The 26595-nt window shown below is 55.0% G+C and overlaps 1 protein-coding gene across 3 annotated transcripts in view; it reads left to right on the plus strand.

Annotated features, from left to right (window-relative positions):
- The window catches only part of LOC131090189 (ankyrin repeat and fibronectin type-III domain-containing protein 1-like), a 200240-nt gene that overhangs the window by 24346 nt on the left and 149299 nt on the right, over positions 1-26595 (plus strand). For all 3 annotated transcript variants that reach the window (XM_058035382.1, XM_058035381.1, XM_058035383.1), the window contains exon 3: positions 4539-4756. In XM_058035382.1, coding sequence (XP_057891365.1) covers positions 4539-4756 — 218 coding nt within the window. The remainder of the gene's footprint in view (positions 1-4538; positions 4757-26595) is intronic.

Here is a 26595-nt window from a genome sequence, read left to right on the forward strand (position 1 = left end):
TGGAGACTGGAGGGCTCCCCCCACAGCCAGAGCAGTGGATGAGTGACTGTGTTGTTTTCAGTCCAGATTCTCCCACTTTGTTTTCCTGGCTCAATTAGGAACTGCTAATTATTTACTTATGAAGGCTGTCAGGATGATATCCCAGAGGAGAAAAAGAAGAGATGCCACTGCTGGACAGCACAAAGGGAATGGGACAAATGGGAAAGGGAAAGCATGTGGTGCTGAAGGTTAACGAGCCCTGGGATGCTGACCAGGAATGCAGGATTCCTGTAAGGATTTATGAGCAAGAGCTGGGCTGCTGGGTATGGGGATGGAGAGAAGTTGGAACAGGGTGCCCAGAGCAGCTGTGGCTGCCCCTGGATCCCTGGAACTGTCTAAGGCCAGGATGGACAGGGCTTGGAGCAGCCTGGGATAGTGGAAGGTGTCCCTGCCCATGGCAGGGGCTGGAATGAGATGGACTTTAAGGTCCCTTCCAACCCAAACCATTTCATCATTCTTGGATAGTGTCCTTTCCCTAAAGCAGTGGTGGATTTGCTGTGAGCAGGCACTACCACTCCCCATTGGAGGTGGGGGGGATGCAGGACCAGAACCAGCTCAGAAGGGGCTCATGCACAGGGACATGGCAGGAGCAGAGCTGTCCTTGGGAGAGGTGATGAGCTCATCTTCAGGAGTGTTCATGGCTCTGGAGAGGAACTGCACTCTGCTCAATGCTGTTCTGGGGGCCATGAGCAGAGGAATCTCCAAGCAAGATGGAAGATGTGATTGTGTCTGGCATGGATGAGATGTGACATCCTCATCTGACCACTGGGACGTGTTCCTCAGCCTTTTCCTTTGTGTCCCATGGTTCCAGTGTGTCAGCACTGGAGGAGGGATGTGCTCTGGCACTCGACAGGAGATCACAGGAGGATGTCTTGCTGTGGCACCACAGCTCCTCTGCAGGTCCTTGTGAAGACACCAAGGTGCCTGGCGGGGAGCTGGGACCCTGAAGATGGGCAGAAGAGCTGAGTCCGTGGCTGCTGAGCCTCCCAGAGCCCTTCTTTCCCTTCAAAACAACCTTCCACCTCATTCCATGAGCTCAGGAACTGGCTGGGCTGGTCAGCAGGTCTGGGTTTCCTGCTGGTCTGGTTTTGTTTTCCCCTGCAGGACACCCATAACAGTACTGGGGTCAGGTGGGACAGGCTCTGAGCTCTTCCTCTCCATCCTATATCCTTCAACTCCTTGCCTGAGCAGCTCCAGGATTAACCCCACATCCTTATGGCTCCAAGCCCTGGAGAGGGGAAGACAAACACAAATGAGGCTTGACTGGACAGGGGACAGTGCCTGCCTTGTCCAGGCCATTGTCTCTTGGGTGTCACACTGCAGTCTGCCAGGAGGTCTCACACCTGCTGGTGGCACACAGCAAAGAGCTGCCTGTTGCTTCTTATCCCTTGTTCCAGTGTGGAGATTTAGGAGTGGGACTGAGGAAAATTCCTCCTTTTGCTCTCTCACCTCTTCCTTCTACATCAAGCAGGGGCTTCTTCTCAGCCTTTGAGCACTGCAGCAGCCCTGAGCTGCAGCCTGCACAGAAACCCTGCATGGTTTACATGCCTGGTCCCTTGCAGTTCCCTCCTCTGGCACCTGGAAGGAGCAGACCACTCTGGAGCACTTCCCTGCCTCCACTCTCCCTTGTCTGTCAGGAGCATGCAGAGCTCTTCAGGAGCTGGCTCCATGCCCTGCTGTGGATCTGGGAAGAAGTTAACTCATAGCATGGCTGGCGTGAGTTTATTGGAAATTGTGCTCATGGGAGGAAAATAAAGAAGCCACGAGGGAGCACCTGGATTTGAGCTTAGACCGGGACCCTGGAATTAATTTTTCTTCTACTTGTAGAGGATGTACTAGAGAGGCACCAGGTCTCTGTTCTTGCTGTTCCCTCCATCCTTTGATGTGTGTCCTCCCCAGCACCTCAAATTCAGAGAGAAAAAAGGGTTTGCAGGAATTGTTATTGCAGGAGATGGTCAGGAGATCTTCCAGAGGTGCTGATCTTGAGGGCACAGCTCTGAGTGGCAGAGGGGTGAGCAGCTCCAAGACACAAGAGCATGAAGATTGTTGGCCTCCAGTCTGTGGGCTTGCTTCTGTTCCTGGCATTTTCTCTCCAGGTTGGATGGGATCCTGAGCCACCTGATCTAGTGAGTGACATCCCTGCCTGTGGCAGGGGTTGGAACAAGATGAGCTTTTATTTCCCTTCCAGCCCAAACCAGTCTTTGATTCTCTGACTTCTTGATCTTCCCCTTCTGGCCATTCTGGGCTTGATCATTGATTTACTTGTTTGGTAGCAATCAGAACAAGCTCCTTTAGCAGGTAGAAAAGCATTTTGGGTAGACAAGGTCCTGTGGTGGCTCCCTCCGTGCAGGGAGGAAGGACCCAGTGTGGTGAGGATCACCCCTTGGGCAGGCCAGGGAGCAGCTGCCTCTGGTCCAGCTCCTGCTGGAGAACACAGCTCCTGTAGATGAGAGACAAGACCAAAAGCTGCAAAAATCCTTGGGGAGCTGGCATCAGTGAGAGCAGATGTGGCCCAGCTGTTCTGTAGGATTTGAAACCCAACTCCTCGTTCCTGGGTGAGGTGCCCTGCACAGAGGAGCAGGTGGGTACAGCAGGTGAATCCTTGCCCTCATTCAGCACATGGCCTCGGCCTCCCTTGCTCAGGGCAGCAGAGCAGTGGGGGCTGTGTCTGGGGGAGCTCTGGGGCTGCGAGGGGACAGTCTTGAGGACACAGGATGGCACAGGCAGTGGCTGGGCCATCTCAGGTGAGCACGAGAGCAGGTTCTCCTTTCAGTGTGATTTCCCTGCGTGTCCCCTGCCTCTTGTGTGTCAGTGCTCCTGCTGTGCTCCCAGAGCGATGCTGTCTCACAATGGCAGCCTGGATCTGCCTCCGATTGACGTGTTTGTGCATGGAATAATCACAGCTTTCAAACAGCAGTTCCTGTGTTGTGTGAGGTGACATTTGGAGAGGAGCAGCAGCAGCTTATTAAATTGAAACTAGGGGAGAAAAAATCTACACGATGCTTGGAGTGCTGTGCTCTGGGTTGCCTCTTTCATGGAATGGTTTGGGTTTGAGTTGGAAGGGACCTTCAAGGTCATCTTGTTCCATGCCCTGTCCTGAGCAGAGTCACCTCCCGCTATCCCAGGTTGCTCCAAGCCCCATCCAGCCTGGCTTTGGACACTTCCAGGGATCCATGGGCAGCCACAGCTTCTCTGGACACCCTGTGCCAGGGCCTCCTCACCCTCACAAGGAACAATTCCTTCTCAGTATCCCATCTAATCTTGCCCTCTGGCAGTCTGTGTAGGTGGTTCCTCTTCTGGTGGCTTGGAGTCCAGCCTGTGTCTCACTATGTTCCATGTAACCCCCACAGCCTTGCTGGGTAAACTGGACTGCACTGCTGAACTGGGGCTTAGGACCATTATCTGCTTTAAACCCCAGAAGTGTTTTGCTCCTCAGCCCTGGTGTAGCAGGATCATGGTCGTTCATGCTCGAAGGTGCTGGGTTTTTCAGCAATGAGAGGTGAAGGATGTTGCCTTGGCTGCAGAAGGGGGAGAGCCCCTGGAGGCAGTCCTGTGAGATGCCCTTTTGGGCTAATAATTGAGAAGGCTTCAAGATTGAGGCTTTTATTGATTGTTTGTCATGGCTTGAGCAGTGATTTTGGCTGAGGGGAGGAGGGAGGGCAAGCTCCAGATGTAAAGAGGAGATTGGCAACAAAAAGCAGGCGACAATCTGAGCCGAAGGGAAAAGAGCGCAGCAGTGATATTCTGAAAACATCTCCTGTTGTTTTGTTGTTTTTTCCCTTTTGTTGCAATGAAATGTGGCCAGTCCTGCCCTGGGATCACCAGCCCTGCGTGGTGCCAGCTGTCACCACTGTGGCAGTGTTAGTGAGGTTTGTCCCTGGGACTCTCAGCCCTGCACTGCTGCATCCTGTTGCTGCTGGTGATGGGCAGGTGGAGAAGGGAGATCTGGCTTCTGTCCTTCATGGGGCTCTTGATTTGCTGTTGGCAGTGACATAAAGTGTTTTGGGGTGCTTTTCTGTAGGAGAAGATGGCAGTAAATTCTTTTGTAATTTTTAACACTTGTTGATGCCTCATTTTTCTCATTCACAAAGCAAGATTCGAAGGCCAGGTTGGACTGGAGTTGGAGCAACCTGATGAAGTGCAATGTGTCCCTGCCCATGGCAGGGGGCTGGAACGAGATGAGCTTTAAGCTTCCTTCCAGCAAAAAGCATTCCATGATTCTAACTGTCTCTGGCTGATTCCTGCCAGGAGTTGGTGGGGGCTGTGCATACCTGGGTGGGCAGTTGAGTGCAGGGCTGTTGCCTGGGGCAGGGGCTATGTGCGGATTTCTGGGAGGGATCTGCCATCTGAGTAAGTTCCCAGTGTCTGTACCCCGTGGGATGGGGTGGGATGGCCAGAGGGGGTCCAGGGATACCCACTGGGCATCCCCAGAGCTGGCTCAGGGGGTAGGACGGGTCTGATCACGCTCTGATGGGGACACATCTCCTTCTCCCGGGCAGGGGAGGCCTGGCGGCTGGAGGATGACTGCTCGGAGCCGCCCCGGGCCCCCCAGCTGGGCACGGCCGTGGAGGACGCCCCGTTCAGCTACTTCCGCACGCGCTCCTTCTACATGAGGAAGAGCCTGTCCGTGGACAACCACCTGGGCTCGCTGAGCTACGCCGTGCACCCGGCCGAGAGCAAGGCCGAGCGCGTCAGGACCAAGCTGCGGCGGCAGTTCGTGAGTATCGGCCCCGCGCGCGGTTCCCAAACACGCCGACAGCTTGGAGAGCTATTTCTGTGCCCAACATGAGTAAAACAACAGAAAGAGAGGCTGCTCCAGAGTGGTGGAGCAGATGGTGGTGGCAGCTCGGCTTTGCCCAGCCCGTGACAGAGCCCCTCTCCTGGGGTCCTATCCCCCTGGCTCTGAGGGCTCAGGGTGGCTGTGGCTCAGCTGGGTGAGGGGGAACAAGGGCCTGGACTCTGGGCACTGCTGTGCAAAGCATGGAACAAGGCTGAAAGCAGGAAATGAGTTTTCCTGTCCTTGGCTTCGTGTCTGTGAGGAACTGCACCTTTCCAAAGGTTTGTCAGGGGCCAGCAGTGAGGGGTTGGGGCAGCAAGGAGCCAGCACCGAGTCCTTGGGGCAGCAAGGAGCCAGCACCGAGTCCTTGGGGCAACAAGGAGCCAGCACCGAGTCCTTGGGGCAGCTCAGAGCCTCCTGGCCCTCGGGAGCTCCTGGTGGCCGGACAGCAGGGATGCGTCAGGGCTGCCCCGCAGCTGTGGCAGCCTCTGATCAATGTTTAATGGGCTCTGCCTCCTCTCTTTCGCAGAGACACCGAACCCCGCGGCTCGGGTGTCCCTCCCCCGCCTCGTTAGTTGTAATGAGGGCTCAGGTGCCGCGGGGATGAGAAGCACTCCGTGTTGATTGGCAATGGCTGAGAGAGCCAGTACAATGGGCATGGAGCAGGGAATGGGCTGAGGCTGCACAGCTCACCTGCCCCAAGCTGTGCACAGGCTTCCTCTGCCCCAGAGGAAGGGTTGGTCCCTCTGGGGTCACACTGGGGGTTTGTCCTGGTGCACCTGGGCACTGTGGGTCTGGGAGCTCACCCTCCCTCTTGTGCCTGCATCGTTGGATGTAGCCACTGCTGCCCCTGGGAGGGCAGCTCCGGTCTCAGAGCGTGCTGGGGCCAGCAGTGAAGGCTGTGGGTGAGTCTGTGGGAGCTGTCACAGTCCCAGCACTGCCAGTGAACCTTCTCTGTGGGAGCTGCTGCCTCGGGCTCAGGAAGCACTTGAAACCTCAGGGATGGTGATGAGCACAAGCAGGATGGGGCACCTGATGAGCTGCTGAAAGATGCTGGAGATGTTTAAGATGAGGCGGCCCTGCTGTGGGGTAAGGAATTGTCTGCTTTTTCTGTCTGCCTGGATCTGTGGCTCCAAGCTGTACCCAGGAGGGACAGGAGGGCACTGAGATGTTGAGGACCATTGTCTTTTGGGGATGTGTTTTCCAGTGTCTCTGTGGGACCTGTTCCCCATAGCCTCTGTGCTGCAGTGGAGATGGTCACAAAAGGTGTGGAGGCACTTGGGTTTTAAGCACAGTGTTCTGGTACCTGCAGAGAGCTGGGTTCTGCCCTTCCTGTGGGGCAGCCCCTGTCCCTCCCTGCTCAGGGCCATGCCAGCACCTCTCTGTGCTATCTGTGGCCAGTTTGATTTGGCCTTTGACTTACTCAGGTTTTGGGGACCTTTAGCTTTCCTTGGTGTACCCACAGAGCTGGCTGTCTGTCAAGGAAGAGAGCAGGTTTTCTGTGGGATGTGTGGGGTTTTTTCCTTGCTAAATAATTCCTGGCTCGTTCCAGCATAAAAGTTGTTGCTGTAGACTCAGCCATGGGCTCTGACCTTGTGAGACCTGCTGAGAAAAGCAGACTCATCCTACTTGGGAAGGGCTTCCAGAGGCCCTTCAGCAGTGGCAGAAAGTGTGGAGGAAGGTGAGCTGGCAGAAAGTGTGGAGGAAGGTGAGCTGGCTGAGGCTTGGGTCAGGACAGGAGCAGCATTCCCAACACAGCCCAGAGCCAGGTTTGTAAGTTCAAAGCAGAGATCCTGCCAAGCTGGGGAAATGATTTCCAAGGACAGTTGTGGGCTCTGTGTGCTCCCATGGCTGGGTAGTTAGTTTCCATCTGTGTGCTGGAGGTGTTGCAGCTTCCCTGGGCTCGTGCTGTGCCCTGGCCCTGCGTGACTGGCTCTGCCCAGCCCTGGCTGGGGAGGAATCACTGCCAGGTGGGATCTGCTCTCCTCATGCATGGCACAGCACCCACAGGAGGGAGCATGATTTACCATATCACAGTGGCCCATCTTTTAGGAAGAAGCTGGATTCGTTTTTCTGGGCTGTTGCACTTCCCCAGCCTGTAGTGAGGATTTCTGGCTTTGCTCTTTCCATGCTGACAATCTGAGCCACCTCTGCAGCTGCTTGGCTTGATTTTCAATTTCCCCAAAAATAGAATTTTGGGATTTGCTGAGAGAGGGGAGGCTGTTGAGGCTTTGGGTGGGACAGGGCAGGGTGGATGGTGGGACAGGGCAGACCTGCTGCTCACATGCACCCAGTGCTGTGTGGCCCCCTCACATCCATGTGATTAGGTGCTGCCTAACCAAGGCTTTGTGCTGCTCATGGGCACCTGAGCTTGTCCAAGGGAGAATTTGCTATAATTTATGTGAAAATACTGGAATCTGGCTCCCCTGCTCCCCTGGCTGTGACATGCTAGATGCTGCCAGGGCTGCTGCAGCATCTTCAGTGCAGAGGGAGCACCTGCAAATGCAGCCTGGCCCCAGAGCAGCCGCTCCTCCCGTGCCTGCCTGAGGCCAGCACACCTGCCTGCCTCCCAGAGCCCTGGGGAGGGGGGCATTTCTCCAGCCATGTCACTGGTGGCATTTGTCTGCAGTCCCACTCTGCTGTGTGATGGATCCGCACGTAGAGATTACTGGAATTTGCATAATTTGAATTTTAAATGAATTCCAATTTTTGCGATTGTCAGAACGAGTTTTCTTTCTAATAAGCCTTTCCTTTTAACTCCTCCAAGGCCTGCAGTGCTGTCAGCATTCCTGCCTGGAGACAGGGGAGCGGCTGATTGCTTTTGACATCTGTCTCTCACTCGGATCCCTGCCTTGTCCCAGTCACTCCAGCTGTGACAGAGACAGGCTGGGGCTGTGCTCTGAGACCTTGGGCGTGTTGTTTGGGGTCACTTGGTGATGGCCAAGGGATTGTTTTGGTTTTGTGCCCAGCTGGCTCCTGAGATGGGCAGCAGGAGCAGGGATGGGACCTTCTGCAGTGTTCCTTGCCAGAAGTGAGACATGGCTGAGTTACAGACTGTGCTGATCTCCTTGCCTTCGCTGGAAAACTGGTCATTAAAGGCAGAATTAACCCTGTTAAACTCAGCATTAACCTTATGGAGCATTAAAAGAGGTCAGCAGGGCTGAGTCACTCACTGTGGTGGTTGCTGGGAGAGTCAGTGCAGATTGCAGCAGGGCTCTGAGGGAATTGTGCTCTTCCCTTTGCCCCATGGGAATTACAAGTTCTCTGTATCTAGGCCAGTCGTTCTGGCATTGCCCACTCATTTTGTGGTGTTATGGCACAGACCCTGCTGCCTCTGAGGAGAAGGAGCCAGCAGTGCCCAGGGTCCCTCATGCTGAGCCAGCTTGGTTTGAGGTCTCTACCCTGACCCCTCTGCTGCTCTGAAATGATGTGCTGCTCTCTGAGCATTGCAGAGGAGTCACCAGTTTGTGCAGGGGACATGGAGGAGAGCAGCCCTTGGCATTGCCATGGCATCCCTGGTGCTGCCCCAGCTGCCCAGACACTTCTGCTCACTGCAGTTCCTGCAGGTTTCAAGTAGGTGACTCGGGGTTGTATTGCTTTCCTGCCTCTGCACTAATTAATTTTACTCCGTACTCTCATGCAATAATTTATTTTTTAATTATTATTATTTGTGTATAGTGTTTTTCCAGGCAGTGATTTTGATATGAAGTGTCTCTGCCCTGCAGGAAGCACTTAGACTGTTTGTCTTGGGAGTTCTACAGATGAGTTGAGCAGAGGAAATCCCTGCCTGACAAAGCAATGATGACAGAGACAAGGTGGATTGGGATAGCAGAGCCTGGGGAGGGAGGCAGTGAGGGGAGGAACTCACTGTGTGGCACAGACCTGGTGCTCACTGGAGTCACTGACAGTGCCTGGGCTGGCACCAGCTGACAGGCACCTGCTCAGGTTTTCCTATTCCAATAAATAATGATCAACCCAGAAATGCCTCCTGTCCCTGCTGGTCACTGCAGGGATGTTGAGGAGTGCAGAAACTGCCTTACCCCAGAGCAGCACCAGTCCATGGGGTGTGATTGTCCTGCTCCGGGTTCTGCGTGCCGCACGAGCTGGAGACAAGGTAGGACCTTGGTGGAACCCATCTGTGCATTGTCCCAAGGGTTTGGTCTCGTTCCTAAGTGTGCAGGGACCTCCCCAAGTCTGTGAGTGCAGCCAGGAGATGTCTCTGGGGTGATGCTGATGGTGACAGCAAGGCCATGTCACCCTGCCATGATCCCTCTGCTCCAGTGGAATCCCAGTCTCTCTGCTGGTGGTGCCTCTCTCCTTGCTGTATGTTATTGGGTTCTGTTCTGACACTGCTAACCATGCACTCCCATACCTGATTTCAGAAGGGATCAGCAAGCTGACAGAAGATTCCTGGCTGTGTCTGGAGTTTAGTGTGATAAAAATAAATCCATATATAAAAATAGAGTAATAGAATCATATAATCCTAGGGTAATTTGGTTTGGAAGGAGCCCTAAAAACTATCTCATCCCAAACCCTGCTATGGGCAGGGACACCTTCCACTACCCCAGACTGATCCAAGTCCTGTCCAAGCCCTGCCCTTGGACACTTCCAGGGATCCAGGGGCAGCCACAGCTGCTCTGTGTTGATAAAATGACCGTGTGAGAGCAGGTCAGCTGTGCTTGGTGAGGAGGTGCAGCAGAGCAATGAGGGTCATCCTGGAGCTCCACACAGACTGCCCCAGCTCCCAGAGCAGAGTGGCAGTGCTGCCTGAGGGAGGTAACTGCAAAGGCAGGTGATGTTTGGGCTCTGTGCATCACTCCTGTGCCCAGCCCCTCCTGCCCACGCTGCTCACTTGCTGACTTGTTCACAGAGTGCTCCACAGAAAAACCCAAACCTGATAAATAACGTGTTACTGGAGCCAGAGAGAGACTCATTCCCTGGAGAGCAGTCCCTGGGAGCTGGGAAGAGGCTCCCTGTGAATCACCCCACTTTGCAAATTAGTGTGGGAGTGAACAGGCACAGCAAAGCTCGAAACCCAAACGTAGCCGGCTCATTTCTCTGGTGAGCGTGGTTTTATTTACAACAGCAGCTTGTGACGTCCCAGCTGGTGCTTTGTGGTGCCTGTAGGAAAGCAGGGCTGCCTCAGGGGGAGCACAGCATTCCCACACAAAGGGAGATGTCTCCTGTGGGAGGAATTAGGGAGCAGAAGAGCGGTTTGTGGGGAATGCTGCGGGCCGTGCTGGTACAGAGGGCTTCTGCTGGGGCTGGGGACAGTGTCACACCTCCCACTGTGTCAGAGCCAGGCTGGGACCAGTGCCTGTGACAGTGAGAATGAGCTGGGGTGGGTGAGGCCTCTCCTGTTTGCTGTGAGAGGTGGGCCCAGTGCTGGGAAGGTTCAAGGCACAGGAATCTAAAATTGACACACAGAAGATGTGGGATCCTGAGCTTGAAGCTGGAAGTGCTTTGTTGCTGGGGATGAGACTTGGGGTTTGATTTCAGTGCTGTCATTGCAGGGTGGGTGCTAGTGAGACTGACCTGTCATTTCCCAAGAAAACATACAGGCTGGCTTTGCTCCTAACCTGGGCCTTTCTGTTGAATTTTTATCCTCTTTTTGCCAGGGTCAGGATTAAATGTGTCAGATGGTATTTCTTGTTGGGACTCAGATGTTTATCAGTTCTTATCTCTGTCACAGTCTCACAAACCCTGAGTTGTGCAGCATTTCACTTTAACAAACTAAAAATGGAGCCCCATCTCTCTCTCTGCAAGGCCTTTTAAGGATAAACTGCCCAATTAAGAAAATGACACCTAAATTATTTTCACTTTTTATACAATAATCAACCACCCATGGCCCGAAATGCAGACTTTTTTATCCAATTACACAAAACCACCCAAACCCATGGGGAAGAATGTGAAGAAGAAGGACCAGCCTCTGCCCAAAACCTCCATCTTGCTTTATAAATATTACTATATTCTAAATAAGCCCTTAAACTCTGAGTTTCTCACCCTGTGATATCACACACTTCTATTCAAACTCCACACCCACAATCCCAGTTCTGTCATTCCATTCTGGAAGCTTCTCCACAGCCTCGGGTCAGTGCAGTGTTCTCTGGGGGGTCAGTGCCTGTTAGCACAGAAAGTCTGAAATTCTCAGTAACCAGGGTTCCACCACCTTTCCAAACAGCTTATGCAAGCTCCCACGACATAACCTCTACGTTCAAAATACAACAGCGAGAAACCAGCACGCTCTCCCTGCAAACCTGCAGTGTTTGCTCCCTCTGCTGGCCTTGCTCTGGGGAGGAGAGCCTGGATGCACCTGCCGAGGGCTGGGGATGATGTTGTGGAGCCCGGGGCATCCCCCAGGCTGGCAGAGAGACAAGCAGCAGCTTCAGCCTCCCCCAGTGCAGCCTCCTGCACCCAGCTCGGGGCAATGCCAAGCACAAGCACAGACTGGGCAGGGAATGGAGCAAGAGAAGTGCTGAGTGGGACTTAGAGATGTTGGTGGATGAGGGTTGGACCTGCCCTGGCTGTGTGCGCCCAGAGCCCCCCAGGCCTGGGCAGCAGGAGAGGGGGGGATTCTGCCCCCTCAGGTGAGACCCCACCTGCAGAGCTGCTGAGGTGAGCATAGAGGAGGCCACAGAGATGCCCCAAGGGCTGGAGCCCCTCTGCTCTGAGCCAGGCTGGGAGAGCTGGGGGTGCTCACCTGGAGAGGAGAAGCTCCAGGGACACCTCAGAGCCCCTGCCAGGGCCTGAAGGGGCTCCAGGAGAGCTGGAGAGGGACTGGGGACAAGGGATGGAGGGACAGGACACAGGGAATGGCTCCCAGTGCCAGAGGGCAGGGATGGATGGGATATTGGGAATGAGGAATTGTTCCCTGTGAGGGTGGGCAGGCCCTGGCACAGGGTGCCCAGAGCAGCTGTGGCTGCCCCTGGATCCCTGGCAGTGCCCAAGGCCAGGCTGGGCAGGGCTGGGAGCAGCCTGGGACAGTGGGAGGTGTCCCTGCCATGGCAGGGATGGGATGAGTTTAACAGGCCTTCCAATCCAATCCAATCCAATCCAATCCAATCCAATCCAATCCAATCCAATCCAATCCAATCCATGATTCTGTTTCCAGCCACTGATGTGTTACCATTTCTATTTCTGCACAAGGAACATGAAATGCTCAGCGAGCAGCAGGGCTGAGGAGGAGAGCAGAGTCGTTTGCCAGTTTCCAATTTTACTCTGCTTCCACCAGTGAGACTCACCAAAAATGTGCACTGTGTCCTTTGGTTTGTGGGGTTTGTGTGAAAAAAGAAAATAACTACAGTGATTTAAAATAAGTGAGACTCTATTTTGTGAGCTGGAGTATTCCTCCTCCGTGGCAGGACTGGAGCCTTACATGAAACTCAGAGGATTTTTAGGGTTGGAGCTGCAGGCCTGTCTGGGCTTTTGGTAGTGCAGGGTGGGCTGGGGATGCTTTGGGCTGCAGCCAGCAGTGCTCCAGCTCTCTGGAAAATCAAATGCTTTTGGTTCCAACCCCCTGAGCATGAGGGCTTTTGCTGGCACAACCCAGATCAGTGTCTGGTTTGTGTGAGGGGAAGCTTCAGCTTCTCCACCTGCCTTTGCCTGGTTGTCCCTTCCCAACAGCTGGCTGTGATGGTGGCAGTGGCCACATGTCTGCTGCCCAGGCCCTTCCTGCCCTTGGCATCCAGCAGGAGAGGTCCTGCCTGCTGGGGCTCTTCCTGTTAATCCCAAAGTGCACACTCTGCTGGGCTTTGTCATCCTGATTTCCCTTTCTTCTGGGGTTTACCACAAGGATGTCTTTGTGGTGGCAGGTCCCTGGATCTGGGTGGATCACTGCTCAGACCAGGTGTACTAAATCCCACCCCTGCTGCCCGTGGGGCCTCTCAGTCCAGCTGCAGTCCTTCATTTGTTTCCCTGGGAGATGTGCTCCTCTGCTCTTCCTCTCCAGCCCCTTGCAGTTGTTTCAGAAAGGAAATCTGGCTGTTGTGAGGTGTTCTCCTACAGTCAGACCCACAGTCTGCAGCTCCTTGGGTCTCTTGCTGTGAGGGAGGCGGGTGCCCCAGGTTTGTGAGCAAATGGTGACATCCCCACGTGCCTTTCCTGTGCAATTGGAGCGTGCCAGCGAAGGAAGTGCCTTGCCAGGCTGAGGATTAAATCCTTCCGAGCCCTTTCCCTACAAGCACATTCCTGCAGGGAGGTGCTTGTGCCTGAAAAGCCCTTTGGGCGATGGCTGTGCCTCACAGGGCCCCAGATGGGCTCAGCTGTGGGACTGGGAGCCCCTGAGTGCAGTGGCTGTGGATGGAGCTGGCACTCGGTGTGTGCCGGCTGCCATCAGCTGGGCTGCACAGCCCCTCCGAGTGCTCCGGGTGCCTGCCCGGGCTGTGCTGGATCCATCCCCGGCGGCTGTGAGGCACCTGTGGGGTGAGGAACCGGGCTCTGAGTGCGGGGCCGGGCGGGAGCGTGGCTGCAGTGGCGGCTGAGCGCTGCCAGGGGTCTCTGCAGCACCGCGCTGCTGCTGCTGCTGCTGCTGCTCCCGGCTGCTGCAGCCTTCCTCCCGCCCTGCTCCTCTCCATCCTGCCTTCCTCCCCTCCTGCTCCATCCAGAATTCCTCCCCTCCTCTGCCCGCCCTGCTCTCGCTCCAGAGCTCTGAGTTCCCAGCCTCTGCAGCAGGGCATTCCAGGTGGCTTTGAGTTGGGATGGACCTTAAAGCCCATCCCATCCCACCCCCTGCCATGGCAGGGACACCTCCCACTGTCCCAGGCTGCTCCCAGCCCTGCCCAGCCTGGCCTTGGGCACTGCCAGGGATCCAGGGGCAGCCACAGCTGCTCTGGGCACCCTGTGCCAGGGCCTGCCCACCCTCACAGGGAACAATTCCCAATTCCCAATATCCCATCCATCCCTGCCCTCTGGTTTCCCATTAAGCCATTCCCTGTGTCCTGTCCCTCCATCCCATGTCCAAAGCCCTTCTCCAGCTCTCTTGTACCTCACAATTTCCCCATTCCTTATGCCTGGGGCTCTGTGGGAAGCTCCCAAAGCTCTCACAGCCCTGGGGGTCACTGGGTCACATCTGACAGCCCCTCATCAGTGGGCACTGCCAGGGCTCCGTGCCGTCCCTGCACATGGAGCCAGGGCTCAGCTCTGTGCTGCTGCCCACTCTCCAGGGTGACCTGTGAGTGGTGGGATGTGACACTGGTGCTCCCAGGGTGTGCTGGTCCTGCTGCAGGTCCCAGCCCCTCATGCAGGGTTTGCTGCTTGCTGGGCATTGCTGATCTCAGCTGGGGCTGGAGGGACTTTGGGGGGATGTTGTTACAGAGCAGAACTCGATGTGAGCATGGCTTTTTGTCAGGGACAGACCTGTCCCTCCTGCCCCACAGCTCCCCTGGGGCTCACAGGGACAGAGCTGATGTTTAGTAATTCCCTGGCAGTGGGATGTGGCAGGACAGTGCCACCCTGCTCCGTGGGACACTGCCATGTGCAGGGCAGACCTGACAGAGCCACTGGGGCTGCCACGTGTCTCCTTCCCCCCTCTGTGGCACCCTTGGGAGCCCATGGGCACTGTGAGCTGGGGCACAGACTGGAGCTGGTTCAGCTCCCTGGGGAAGGCTGACAGTGGAAGGTTTGGTGGGCACTGGGGATGGAGAGAGCTCTGCCATCCCGGGGTCCTGGACAGGCCCCCACAGCTTCCCTCCCTCTCCAGGAGGAGTCTGACACTTGTCCTGGAGCACAGCAGGGCTGGGGAAGGAGCTGGCAGCGATCTCAGAGGGGACCTTGAGGCTGGAGATCAGGTGGGGCATTTCCTGTGGGGACAGGCTGGTGTCTGGGCTCGGGTGTCACCTCCCTTGCACGGCAGCAGCCGCCTTCTTGCAGTTGGGAGGGATGGAAAAAGAAAGGCTCCTGAAACCTAAGAGCTGCTTGCTCTTTGCTTTGGTTCTGGTTTTACTCCAAGAATAGAAACAAAGACGGTGGATTTGCATCACCAGGAGCAATTTGAAGAGGGAGGAGGAAGTGATGGGACCTCTCCAGTGACAGGAATGTGCTGGCAGGAGGCCCTGGTGACAGGGAGGAGGTTTGACCCGGGGGTTCCTATTAGCATTTTGTTCATCTCACTTGTGTTTCATTTTTCAATGGTGAGTTGGTGAGCTTCAGCAGCTGAGCCTGTCTCTGTAAGGGAGCACTTGCAGAGGCAGAGGGTGCCCAGGCTGCTGCACAGAGCAAGGTGCCTTTGGAGGTGCTCCACTTGCATAATCAGGTCTTGATCTCCTGCAAAGAAAAGGAGATTTCTCTCTCTCTACATTGACTATTTACATGTCACATGTAAAGCTGCTTTTCCTCCTTCCTGCTGCTGCAGTCACATCTCCAGTCTGAGCCCAGCCCTGCCAGAGGACTGAGCACAGCCACAGTGGGGTGGGGGAGGTTTCTGTGAGACCCCAGACCCTCACCCTGGGGTCAGCAGGGATGGGGTGGATGCTTTTTCTGTGAAGCTCTTGATGCTCATTTAAAGGAAGGGGTGTGTTTGTTGCTGGCCTGCTGAGCCTGTCCTTGCTGAGGCCTCTGGGCAGCCCAGGAGGAGAGGGCCTGGCAGGGGAAGAGGAAAGCACAATGACATTTTTGCAGGAGAGAATTCCCCTGTTTCTTTGGCTGTTACAGAGGTGACTTTCCAAGGTAGAGAGGAGCTTTTCTGAGATGTCCAGCTGTCAGCATGACAACATTCAAATTTGGGTGTCTCTCTTCCCTGACAGAAGGACTGTCCAGCCTTGTGAGAAGTTTCAGCTCTTCTGGACACTTCGAGGAAAGCAGGATGAAACGGCTGTCCTGGAATGACCCTACGTGCTCCCAGTGCCCCTGTGGGGTGGTGGGGTCTTGGAGAGACCCCAATTTCAGCCTGGGGTGTTGGGGTCTTGACACTCTTGTCCAGGCCCCTGTTAGCCCCTGGGGAGAGAGGGAGGACACTGATTGCTGGAGCAGATCTGGGATGGAGCTTCGTGTCAGGAGGCTCCAAGGGACGCTGACAGGTCCCTGCTGGGCCCTGGTTGAGTCCCTGCTGCCTTCCCCTCTGGAAGAGTGGTCAGATACTGGAATCATCTACCAAGGGAGGTGGTGGAGTCACCATCCCTTGAAGAGTTTAAAAAAGACTGGATGTGGCACTTGGTGCCATGATCTAGTTGAGGTGTTAGAACATGGGTTGGACTCGATGATCTTAAAGGTCTCTTCCAACCTAGAATTTCTGTGATTCTGTGTGAACTGGTGCTCAGGGAGGAGGAGCCCCACGCTGGGCTGTGGTACCTGGGCTGGGGGGGAGCTTGTGCCTGCTCTGCTTGGGCTTTGTGCTGCTTCCCCTCTGGTGAGGGGGGATGCTCTTTCAATAATTTACCTCTGCATCTTTGTGGGTGGGTTCCTGTTTCAGGCTTGAAAGTCAGCAGCAAACCCAGCCCACGGCTCTGCTGACCATCCAGGTTTTGTCCAGATGACCATTCTCTGGTACCTCTGGTGACATCTGTGACACTGGCTCTGCAGCAGAGTGTTGTGCAGTGGGGGGGAGGATGGAACACTGGCTGCCCCAAAAGTAGGGAAAGCAGAGTAGGGAAAGCTGGGCCTGGGAGTGGATTTGTTTTGACTGCAGCCCTTTGCTTGCTGTGAAAAGGCACCAGGTCCTTTGCCCTGGGACTGGTCTTTGTGGTGCTCCAAAGGGAACACAGGCAGCAGCTTTCTGTTGCTGAGCCCAGGGAAGGATTTGGGCAGGAAGCAGGAGGTGTGCCTGGAGAGTTCCTGTGGGCTGCACGTGAATCCAGCCTTCCCCCAGAGCTCTGGCTGCTCTGTGGTTCTCTGTGCTTTCACCAAGAGCCTCAGGTGATTTGTTCATCTCACTTCTGGAGAGCACTGAAGAGGCTGCCCAGGGAATTTGTGGAGTTTCCCTCACTGGGGTGTTCCAAACCCACCTGGATCCAGTCCTGTATGTGCTCTGTGCTCTGGGATGGCCCTGCTTGAGCAGGGAGGTGGGACCAGATGAGCCCTCCTGTGGTTCCACCCTGGACTCTGCTGGAATACTGTGACAATTCTGGTGGTCTGATCCACTTTCCCAACCTTTCTGCATCGAGCCTGTGAGAGGCACCTTCTCAGGAAGGTACAGCCCTTCTGCCATCCTTCCTCTTCTCCCTGAGATGGCTTTGCCACCAGAGAGCCTTTGGATGTGACCCTGCACTGCCTGGTGTGTCAGCAAAAGCTGCTTTGGAATCTGGAAGTCAAGTGGGCAAACTGCAAATCATCAGCTTGAGTGCTGCTGTGGGTGAATTAACAACAGGAGCAGCCCTGGCCATGGCTCTGAGTCCTGCAGGACACCTGGGCCTGGAGCAGCTGAGCATGGCATGACCAGAGCTCTGTCAGTGGGGCGCATTCTCCTCGAGGTGTCAAACCAACCAAACAATCTGGGCTTTCATTCCTGGCACATTCAGAGATCAGAGTGTTTTCCTTACCTACCCCGGCATGCACAGATGGTGTCACTGTGGCTGTGGTGCCTGAGCTCCTTCTGGGGGGTGTCTGTTTGTCCAGCCAGCCTCCTGCTCCTGTTGTTGCTCCCAGTGGTGGCTGGGAGAGCTGAGCTGCACCTTCTGCGTGTTGGAGCTGGATTTGCAGTGTGGGGAGATGGATGTGCCCCAGCACACGGTCCCAGGGTGTGCATGGCCCTGCTCACTCTCAGGGAGTTCCTTTCAGCCTTACCGGGGTGAGCCTGCTCCTGCCAGGCTGGATGCTTGAGACAGAGCAGGCACAGCTTCCTCTGGGCTCAGCTTTGTGCTGCGTGGTGGGCACTGCCATGGGGGCATTGCAGGCTCTGCTGGGCAGGGTGGGAGCTGCCATGGGGGCACTGCAGGCTCTGCTGGGCAGGGTGGGCACTGCTGGGCATGCAGAGTCCCTCTGCTGCTTTTCCATGCTACCACAGGTGGGTTTGGTTCACTCTCCTTGTTTTCTGTGTGTAGCTCTAACCAAAGCTCAGTTCCTGTGTGTGTGGCTCTAACCAAAGCCCAGTTTGTGTGTATGTAGCTCTAACCAAAGCCCAATTTCTGTGTGTGTGGGTTTAACCAAAGCCCAGTTTCTGTGTGTGTGGCTCTAACCAAAGCCCAATTTCTGTGTATGGCTCTAACCAAAGCCCAGTTCCTGTGTGGCTCTAACCAAAGCCCAGTTCCTGTGTGTAGCTCTAACCAAAGCCCAGTTTGTGTGTGTGTAGCTCTAACCAAAGCCCAGTTCCTGTGTGTAGCTCTAACCAAAGCCCAGTTTGTGTGTGTGTAGCTCTAACCAAAGCCCAGTTCCTGTGTGTAGCTCTAACCAAAGCCCAGTTTGTGTGTGTGGCTCTAACCAAAGCCCAGTTCCTGTGTGTAGCTCTAACCAAAGCTCAGTTTTCCTGTGTGTGGCTCTAACCAAAGCCCAGTTTGTGTGTGTGTGGGTTTAACCAAAGCCCAGTTCCTGTGTGTAGCTCTAACCAAAGCCCAGTTCCTGTGTGTGTGGCTCTAACCAAAGCCCAATTTCTGTGTGTGGCTCTAACCAAAGCCCAGTTTGTGTGTGTGGCTCTAACCAAAGCCCAGTTCCTGTGTGTAGCTCTAACCAAAGCCTAATTTCTGTGTGTGGCTCTAACCAAAGCCCAGTTCCTGTGTGTGGCTCTAACCAAAGCCCAGGTGCTTCCCTTAGGGGAGTGCTGGGGAGGCCATGAGAGCCACCAAGTGTGCTGCAAAGTCTGTACTGAAGAAATCAATGCCCTTGCAGAGGAAAGGCAGCTTTTTCATCCTGACAAGGAAATAGATGACAAAATTACTGTCAGAGAGTCGTGATGGAAAATATCCTACATTTGGAGACCTCTTTCAAGCAGTGACAAGCCATCTTTTTTCTGTGCAGGCCTCCTTGGCCAGAGAAAGGCATTTAGATCAGCAGCAAAGGCAAATCTTGGTGCAGGGATGTGGAGGGTTTTACTTTGCAGGTTCTTTTTACATAGGGTAGACCTTTATTTAGTCTGGGTTTTGTTCAGCAGTTCCCATCACACACAGACTCACCCTCACACCCTTGGACATGTCTCCTTTCTCCAGGACCACCTCATGCCCCCACAGGCATCACTCCCCCTTCCCAAAAAGTTATTGTTCCTCAAAAGCAGAGCAGCTCTGCTGGAATGTTAATTGGGGGAAGTGAATAACCGGGGCTCCCCTCTACCTAACCTTCCCCAGCCCCCTCTTAATGAGCAAATTGCATTTATTTAGGCATTGAAGCTCCTGCCTCTCCTCCCCTGGGCAGACTGAAGTGTCCATTGTGCAGCTCTGCCTTGGGATTTGCTGCCATTTGTTCAAGGAATGTTTTGTCAAAGAAAGGCAATTTCTAAGGAGGGTGGGAGGTGCAACACCCGTTCCTCTCTTGCTGCAGGGACAGATGAGCTATGGTGGGCAGAGGTGGGCACAGAGTGGGTTTGTCATCGGTGCTGTTCCCAGGGAATGTCAGTGTCTCAGTGTTTCCCTGGCTTTCCTTGCTTGGAGGGAGTGTGGAATGCAGCTGTGTCTGTCGTGGGGAGCAGGTGGGTCATGTGTGGGTGCTCAGGGTGCTGCTCCTTGCCAGCTCTGGAGCCTGGGCCCCCTGCCAGCTCCTGCCAGCCCACTCAGTGGCACTGCAGGGCTGGCACCGAGCCTGTGCCCATGGGGAGGGGGTATCCCAGCGAGGATGAGGTTTGAGAGGTCACCTGAGAAGTCACCAGCCCATCCCAGGGGGCTGTGGGTTCGTGTCTGTGTTTCTCAGTGGTGAACGCTCCATTGGGTGCAGCCCTGACAGCCCCAGGCTGTGGTTTGTGGCAGAGGGGACAGTTCCTATAGAAGGGACAGTTCCTATAGAAGGGACAGTTCCACAGAGGGGACAGTTCCTATAGAGGGGACAGTTCCACAGAGGGGACAGTTCCTATAGAAGGGACAGTTCCTATAGAGGGGACAGTTCCACAGAGGGGACAGTTCCTATAGAGGGGACAGTTCCTATAGAAGGGACAGTTCCTATAGAAGGGACAGTTCCACAGAGGGGACAGTTCCACAGAGGGGACAGTTCCACAGAGGGGACAGTTCCTATAGAAGGGACAGTTCCTATAGAGGGGACAGTTCCTATAGAGGGGACAGTTCCTAGAGAAGGGACAGTTCCTATAGAGGGACAGTTCCCACAGAGGGGACAGTTCCTATAGAGGGGACAGTTCCACAGAGGGGACAGTTCCACAGAGGGGACAGTTCCTATAGAGGGGACAGTTCCACAGAGGGGACAGTTCCTATAGAAGGGACAGTTCCTATAGAGGGACAGTTCCTATAGAGGGGACAGTTCCACAGAGGGGACAGTTCCACAGAGGGGACAGTTCCACATAGGGGACAGTTCCTATAGAGGGGACAGTTCCACAGAGGGGACAGTTCCTATAGAGGGGACAGTTCCTATAGAGGGGACAGTTCCACAGAGGGGACAGTTCCACAGAGGGGACAGTTCCTATAGAGGGGACAGTTCCACAGAGGGGACAGTTCCCACAGAGGGGACAGTTCCTATAGAGGGGACAGTTCCACAGAGGGGACAGTTCTATAGAGGGGACAGTTCCTATAGAAGGGACAGTTCCCACAGAGGGGACAGTTCCTATAGAAGGGACAGTTCCACAGAGGGGACAGTTCCTATAGAGGGGACAGTTCCTATAGAGGGGACAGTTCCTATAGAAGGGACAGTTCCCACAGAGGGGACAGTTCCTATAGAAGGGACAGTTCCACAGAGGGGACAGTTCCACAGAGGGGACAGTTCCACAGAGGGGACAGTTCCACAGAGGGGACAGTTCCTATAGAAGGGACAGTCCTATAGAGGGGACAGTTCCACAGAGGGGACAGTTCCTATAGAAGGGACAGTTCCTATAGAGGGGACAGTTCCACAGAGGGGACAGTTCCCACAGAGGGGACAGTTCCTATAGAGGGGACAGTTCCTATAGAGGGGACAGTTCCCACAGAGGGGACAGTTCCTATAGAGGGGACAGTTCCACAGAGGGGACAGTTCCACAGAGGGGACAGTTCCTATAGAGGGGACAGTTCCTATAGAGGGGACAGTTCCACAGAGGGGACAGTTCCTATAGAGGGGACAGTTCCTATAGAGGGGACAGTCCACAGAGGGGACAGTTCCCACAGGTGTGCCCAGCTGCCTGGGGAGGGCTGGGGGCAGCCACCCTTGTCAGAGCCCAGCCATGGTGTAAAGGCTGCAGGCCAAGTTTGCCTGCAGGCTTGGAGGTTGTTTATCCATGAAAACATCAATGTCTTTGTTTGCCTGCTCACTGGGCTTTGGATTCACCATAGGAGGGGTTTTAGAATCCCAGGATGGTTTGAGCTGAAAGGGATCTTAAATCTCATCCCATCCCACCCCTGCCATGGCAGGGACACCTCCCACTGTCCCAGGTGCTCCCAGCCCTGCCCAGCCTGGCCTTGGGCACTGCCAGGGATCCAGGGGCAGCCACAGCTGCTCTGGGCACCCTGTGCCAGGGCCTGCCCACCCTCACAGGGAACAATTCCCAATTCCCAATATCCCATCCATCCCTGCCCTCTGGCAGTGGGAGCCATTCCCTGTGTCCTGTCCCTCCAGGCTCTCATCCAAAGCCCTTCCCCAGCATTCCTGATGGCCCCTTTGAAGGGGCTCTGAGGTCTCCTTTTGGTGGTGGCTGTAGGGATGGGGATGCCCTTGCATTCCCAGCTCATGCAGTTTATGTCACAACTGTCCCAGGTGCCAGCTGGGCTTGGGCTCAGGACACATGGAGCAAGTGCTTTGCTTAGATGAAACTCTGAAATTTGAGGTACAGATGGGATTGGCTGCTGGGGCATCTCTGGTGCTGTTTATTTTGGCACTGAATTTGTCTCACAGGATGTTTGCACAGGTAACTCTAGTCCCACAGCAGGCTCCTGTGGTGCCCTGTGGGGTTTGCTGGGTGGGATATGGCAGAGAGGGGGGTCCTGGCATTGCCCTGAGGTGCTGCTGCCCACAGGACCAAGGCTGGTGAGTTGTGGAGTCCTGGAGGCTCCAGACTGGTGGTAGTGGAGGGGAGAGGTTTATTCCTGTCTGATTCTCTCTATTATAGGGAACTGACCTTTTTTCTTAGGTGCAGGGATTTTTATTGTGTCAGCATTGTGCATTTGGTGTTGTTTGGTGGTCCCAGGGTTGGCTTGGGAAGCTGATGTTGGGAGGGAGCTTTGTCTTGTGGTGCTGTGGTGGAGGTGGAGGGGAGGACGGGGCTGTCAGGAGTGGGCTAGCCCTGGAGCTGGGCTGGAGAGAGAGAGAGAGCTCTGGGGGTGCTCTGGGGGTCCTGGAAAGTTCAAATATCCCCAGAGAAATATCAGATTTTGTGGGGGAGGCTGCAGAGGGGAATACAGAGAGTTTGCAAGTTTGAGGGCTCAGGAAACCCCCCTGGAACACCTCTCTCGCTCCATATGCAAACCTGCTTGGGGATCATGGAATGATAAAGATTGGAAAAACCCTCCAAGATCATTGAGTGCAGCTGTTAACCCAGCACCACTGTGTTCACCACTGACCCATGTCCCCATGTGTCACATCCACAGATATTTTAAATTCCCCCAGGGATGTTGACTCTGCCCCTGCCCTGGACAGCCTGAGCCAGTGTCTGACCACTCTTTCCATGAAGAAATTGTCCCCAGTATCCAATCTAAACTTCCCCTGGCACAATTTGAGGCCATTTCCTCTCATCTTTGTTCCCTGGGAGCAGAGCCTGACCCTCAGCTGGTTGGAGCCTCCTGTCAGGAGGTTGTGGAGAGCCAGAAGGTCCCTGTGCAAGAGAAGGGGATGGAGCCTTCCCAGCATGGGGCCCTCCCTTCCTGAGCCTGGGGGACACAGATTCCCTGTTGGGATCCAAGGGCTGCACTGCAGCGGGCAGCAGAATGGATTTGTTTCTCCCACTGCATGGGAATTTGAGCACCATGGAACTTTGAAGCTTGGTGTGGAGCAGTTTGCTGTGATACAGGAAGGTGTCATTGTACTCACTGCTGGAGCCATGCCTTGGCACAGATTTTGATCTCCCAGGCTGCCAGGACTGTCCGTGTGTCCACCCTGCTACCCCACCCACAGCCCCAGTGCAGCCTGGCAGACCAAACGAGAGGCTGGGTGTGCTCTGGGAGACTCAAAAACCACTTCTTTCCCTGGCTGGTGTGGTTATTTGTATTTCTAAATCTTGCACTTTGGAAGCACATCACCCCCACCCCATCACTTCTAGGCAGGCCATACTGCAGACCAAATGAATAATTCCACAGGGTGGTTGAAGTTAAAGCAGGTAAATCTGCAGAAATAGCATTGGGTTGGAAACTGAGACCTCAGTCCAGATCTCTGACACGATGTCCTGCAGGATCTCAGGCCCTTGGAAAGCAAATTCCTTGTGAATGTGTGCTGAGTTTTGGCAAGGGGCTGGAGGTGGAGAGCACTGCACAGCTCCCAGCAGCAGGAGAGATGATGTTTGTGCTGGGCCTGTGCTCAGCCCTGTCTTGTACTCAGTCCCTGCTCTTTTCACAGAATCACAGAATATCCTGAGTTGGAAAGGACCCACAGGGATCACCCAGCCCAGCCCCTGGCCCTGCACAGACACCAGAACAATCCCACCCTGTCCATCCCTGGCAGCGCTGTCCAAGCTCTCCTGGAGCTCTGGCAGCCCCGGGGCTGTGCCCATTCCCTGGGGAGCCTGGGCAGTGCCAGCACCCTCTGGGGGAAGAACCTTTCCTGATCTCCAACCTGAACCTGCCCTGGCACAGCTCCAGCCATTCCCTGGGTCCTGCCCCTGGTCAGAGAGAGCAGAGATTGGAGCTGCCCCTTTGCTGTCTCTCCTGAGGAAGCTGCAGACCTGAGGAGATTCCTTCTGCAGAGCAGCCCCTCTGGAAGCTCTGCATAGCTCCTGCTGCCCAGCTCACTGTCCTGTGTAGCACACAGTGCTTTGCACTGATGGCTGTCACTGCCTGCCCCATGTTGCTCAGCAGCTTTGGAGCCCCTGAGCATGCAGAAAACACCTGAGAGGCAGCAGAGGCAGGTCTTTGATGCTTGGGCAGGGTCCTTAGCCTGCTTGGCAGCAGCAGCCCCTGCAGAACCCCTCTTCACAGGGCTGGTGTTTGATGTTGAGTGTAGCAGCAGCAGTGCCTGTCTGGGGACCAGCACCCCGTCCCTGGCTGCACAGAATGAGCAATTCCCATCTTCTGCAGGGATTAAACCCTGTGTTTTTCCTTCCCAGCTCGAGTGTCCATGCAGCTCCAGCCCCTCTCTGTCCCCAGCCTTTCCTTCCCTCCAGCCCTTGCCCCTGTCCCTCACTTCTCCCTCTCCTCTTCCCTTTGCTCCTCTCTTGCAGCTCCCTGCTCAGTGCTGGGCCAGCTTTGCCGGAGCAGGGAGAAGTGCAGGCAGCATTCCCATGTCTGGGATTCAATGGGAGGGGCACTGTGGTGGCAGGAGGAGGTGTCAGGTCCTGGCTTTACCCATCCCCTCCTCCTTTCAGTGCAAAAGAGGGAGAGCAGCAGCTGAACCAGACCGAATTCTGGGCCTTGTCTGTGGTGTTCGGAGACTCTTTGTTGTTCATGTGTTGCTGATTTGTATATTCATGATTAAACCTGCAGCTGTCCAGTGCCAGGAGGATTTGGGATGAATTAGAATGACAAGAGACAAATAAAGTAATCATTTCTCCCTGCACTTCACATTCATCCCCTTTCAAAAGGTCTCTGTGTGACGCAGATTTGCTGCACTTTGATGCCAGGACTGCTGGGAGATGTCTGGATCTTGCAGTGCTCTTTATTCCCGTGGCAGCCGTGGGTGCAGTGACGTGGGAGGAAGGGGCAGTGTGTTAAATGGTCTGATAGTTTCTAATGGTGTCAAATTCTGCCATTTAAATTGGGACTTTCATGCTAGAGAAGAATTGAAAGGGGAAGATGGGCGTGAAAATCGCTGCCGTGGCCTCCGTTGGTGCTCGGCGTCCCTGTCGGGTGCTTGTTGATGAACCTCCCTCCCCTGGCCCTGCTTCCCCTCCCTCAGGAGCTTAATCCTCTGCCATGGCATCCCTGTGTTGCCATGGAAATTGCCATCTGCCAGGCCGGGTGCTTCACCTCTGCCTGCTGGAGAGCAGGAGCCGGGGGTGACCCGCTGGGGAGGTGGCACAGCTGGTGCTGGAGCTGTGGCTGGGATGGGTGGCTGGAGGGCAGCACGTGCCCTGCAGCAGCAGGGGACTGGCACACAGGTGGCATCAGCAGTGCTCCTATCTGGCATGTTATAGTTATGGCTTTGACTTTCTGTTGTGTCTGAAGTGTGACAGCCAGGAGAAGGGTGGCCCTGCTGCTGGTGCCTGTGTGGGTGGGCAGTCACTCCCTGGCTCCTGTTTTCCCATGACCAAGCAGTTCTGCCTCCTCCTATTCCCAGGAGTTGTGCCCTGCATCCACACTGCCATTGCCTTAGGGTGAGGCTCTTCCAGTAATCGCCCACAGCTCATGCTGAAGGTTCCTGAAATGACTTCTGGTCCTGAGAGTGTGAGCTGTTTGCTCATTGAAAACACCCTGGAGATGCCTGGGACCTCTCCATTGGGTGCAGGCCACGTTCCTGGTCCCTTCCCAGGGTGGTGATAGGGGCAGTTGCTGCATTTCCCTGGCATGGCATGCAGGGTTTGTGTGGGAGTGGTGGCAGGGGGCAGGTGGAGCTTGGGGTGAGCCCTGGCCCATGAGGTGGTGCAGGAACCAAATTCCCAGGGCTGGGGAGCTGCCTGCCTGTGTCAGTTTCTCGGCTGTTTGGGTGACCTGGAAAGGCCCAGGGATGGCCTTGGACAGCCCGCACTTCAAAGGACGAGAAGAGACTTCTGATCTTTTCTCAGTCTCGGTGTTTATTAGTTGTTTATCTAAAAGATTTTCTCTCGGCCTGACAGTGGTCTGCACAGCAGCCAGCCATGAGCACACTGAGACCCCCCGGGGCGGTCACCTATCTTTATACTCAAAGTTACGTATACAATATTTATCATTTTTCCCCAATACCTTTTACCCTTATTAACCAGTGCACTTTTAGTAATAACCAATCCCAAAGTGCCACCACCACCACAGAAGATGGAGGCCAAGAAGAAGAAGAAGAAGAAGAACAGGACACGCCCCAATTCCTCCATCTTACTTCTTTAGACCCCCCTGTACAGAAATCTTAAACCCTGTGTCTTACACTCTAATTAACCCATCCCTTCACCATTCACCCAGTGAAATCCTCCCATCCTCATACAGGTGTCGTCTCCCGTGCAGGATCAAAGTCCAGCCACCAGACACTTCTGGCAACATCCCAGGACCCCCGAGCCCCCCAAGGGTGGTCTTGGTCACTCTGCACATCAGTCCTGAGGTGCTGAGATCCCACATGCCTGGGGAAGCAGAGGGGGGCAGATGTGATTGAAGGGTTTTGGTGTTGGATGTGTTTTTCCCAAGCTCCACTGAGGAGTGTTGAAGCCCCAGGAATTCCAGCATGGGAGGAGGGCTCAGTGGGTGACTTGGGGTTCCTGTGGGTCCCTCTGTGGGGATGGCTGGGGGCTCTCAGGGGGATCTCTGACTCTTCTGCTGCACCGTGGTGCCAGGGGGCCCATGGGCACATCTTGCAGGAGGTTGGTGGTCGTGCCCAAAGGCCTGGGCAAGGGCAGCTCTGCCACAGCTGGCACAGTCTGTTGTGGCACTGGTGGGTGACAGACACACGGTGCAACATTAATTTAGGCACCAGGGCTGGGTGGAAGGAGATCCACCCATGGATCATGGCCTCAGTGGTGTCCAAGGCTA

This window comes from Melospiza georgiana, chromosome 16 (assembly GCF_028018845.1).
Source record: "Melospiza georgiana isolate bMelGeo1 chromosome 16, bMelGeo1.pri, whole genome shotgun sequence".
NCBI lineage: Eukaryota > Metazoa > Chordata > Aves > Passeriformes > Passerellidae > Melospiza > Melospiza georgiana.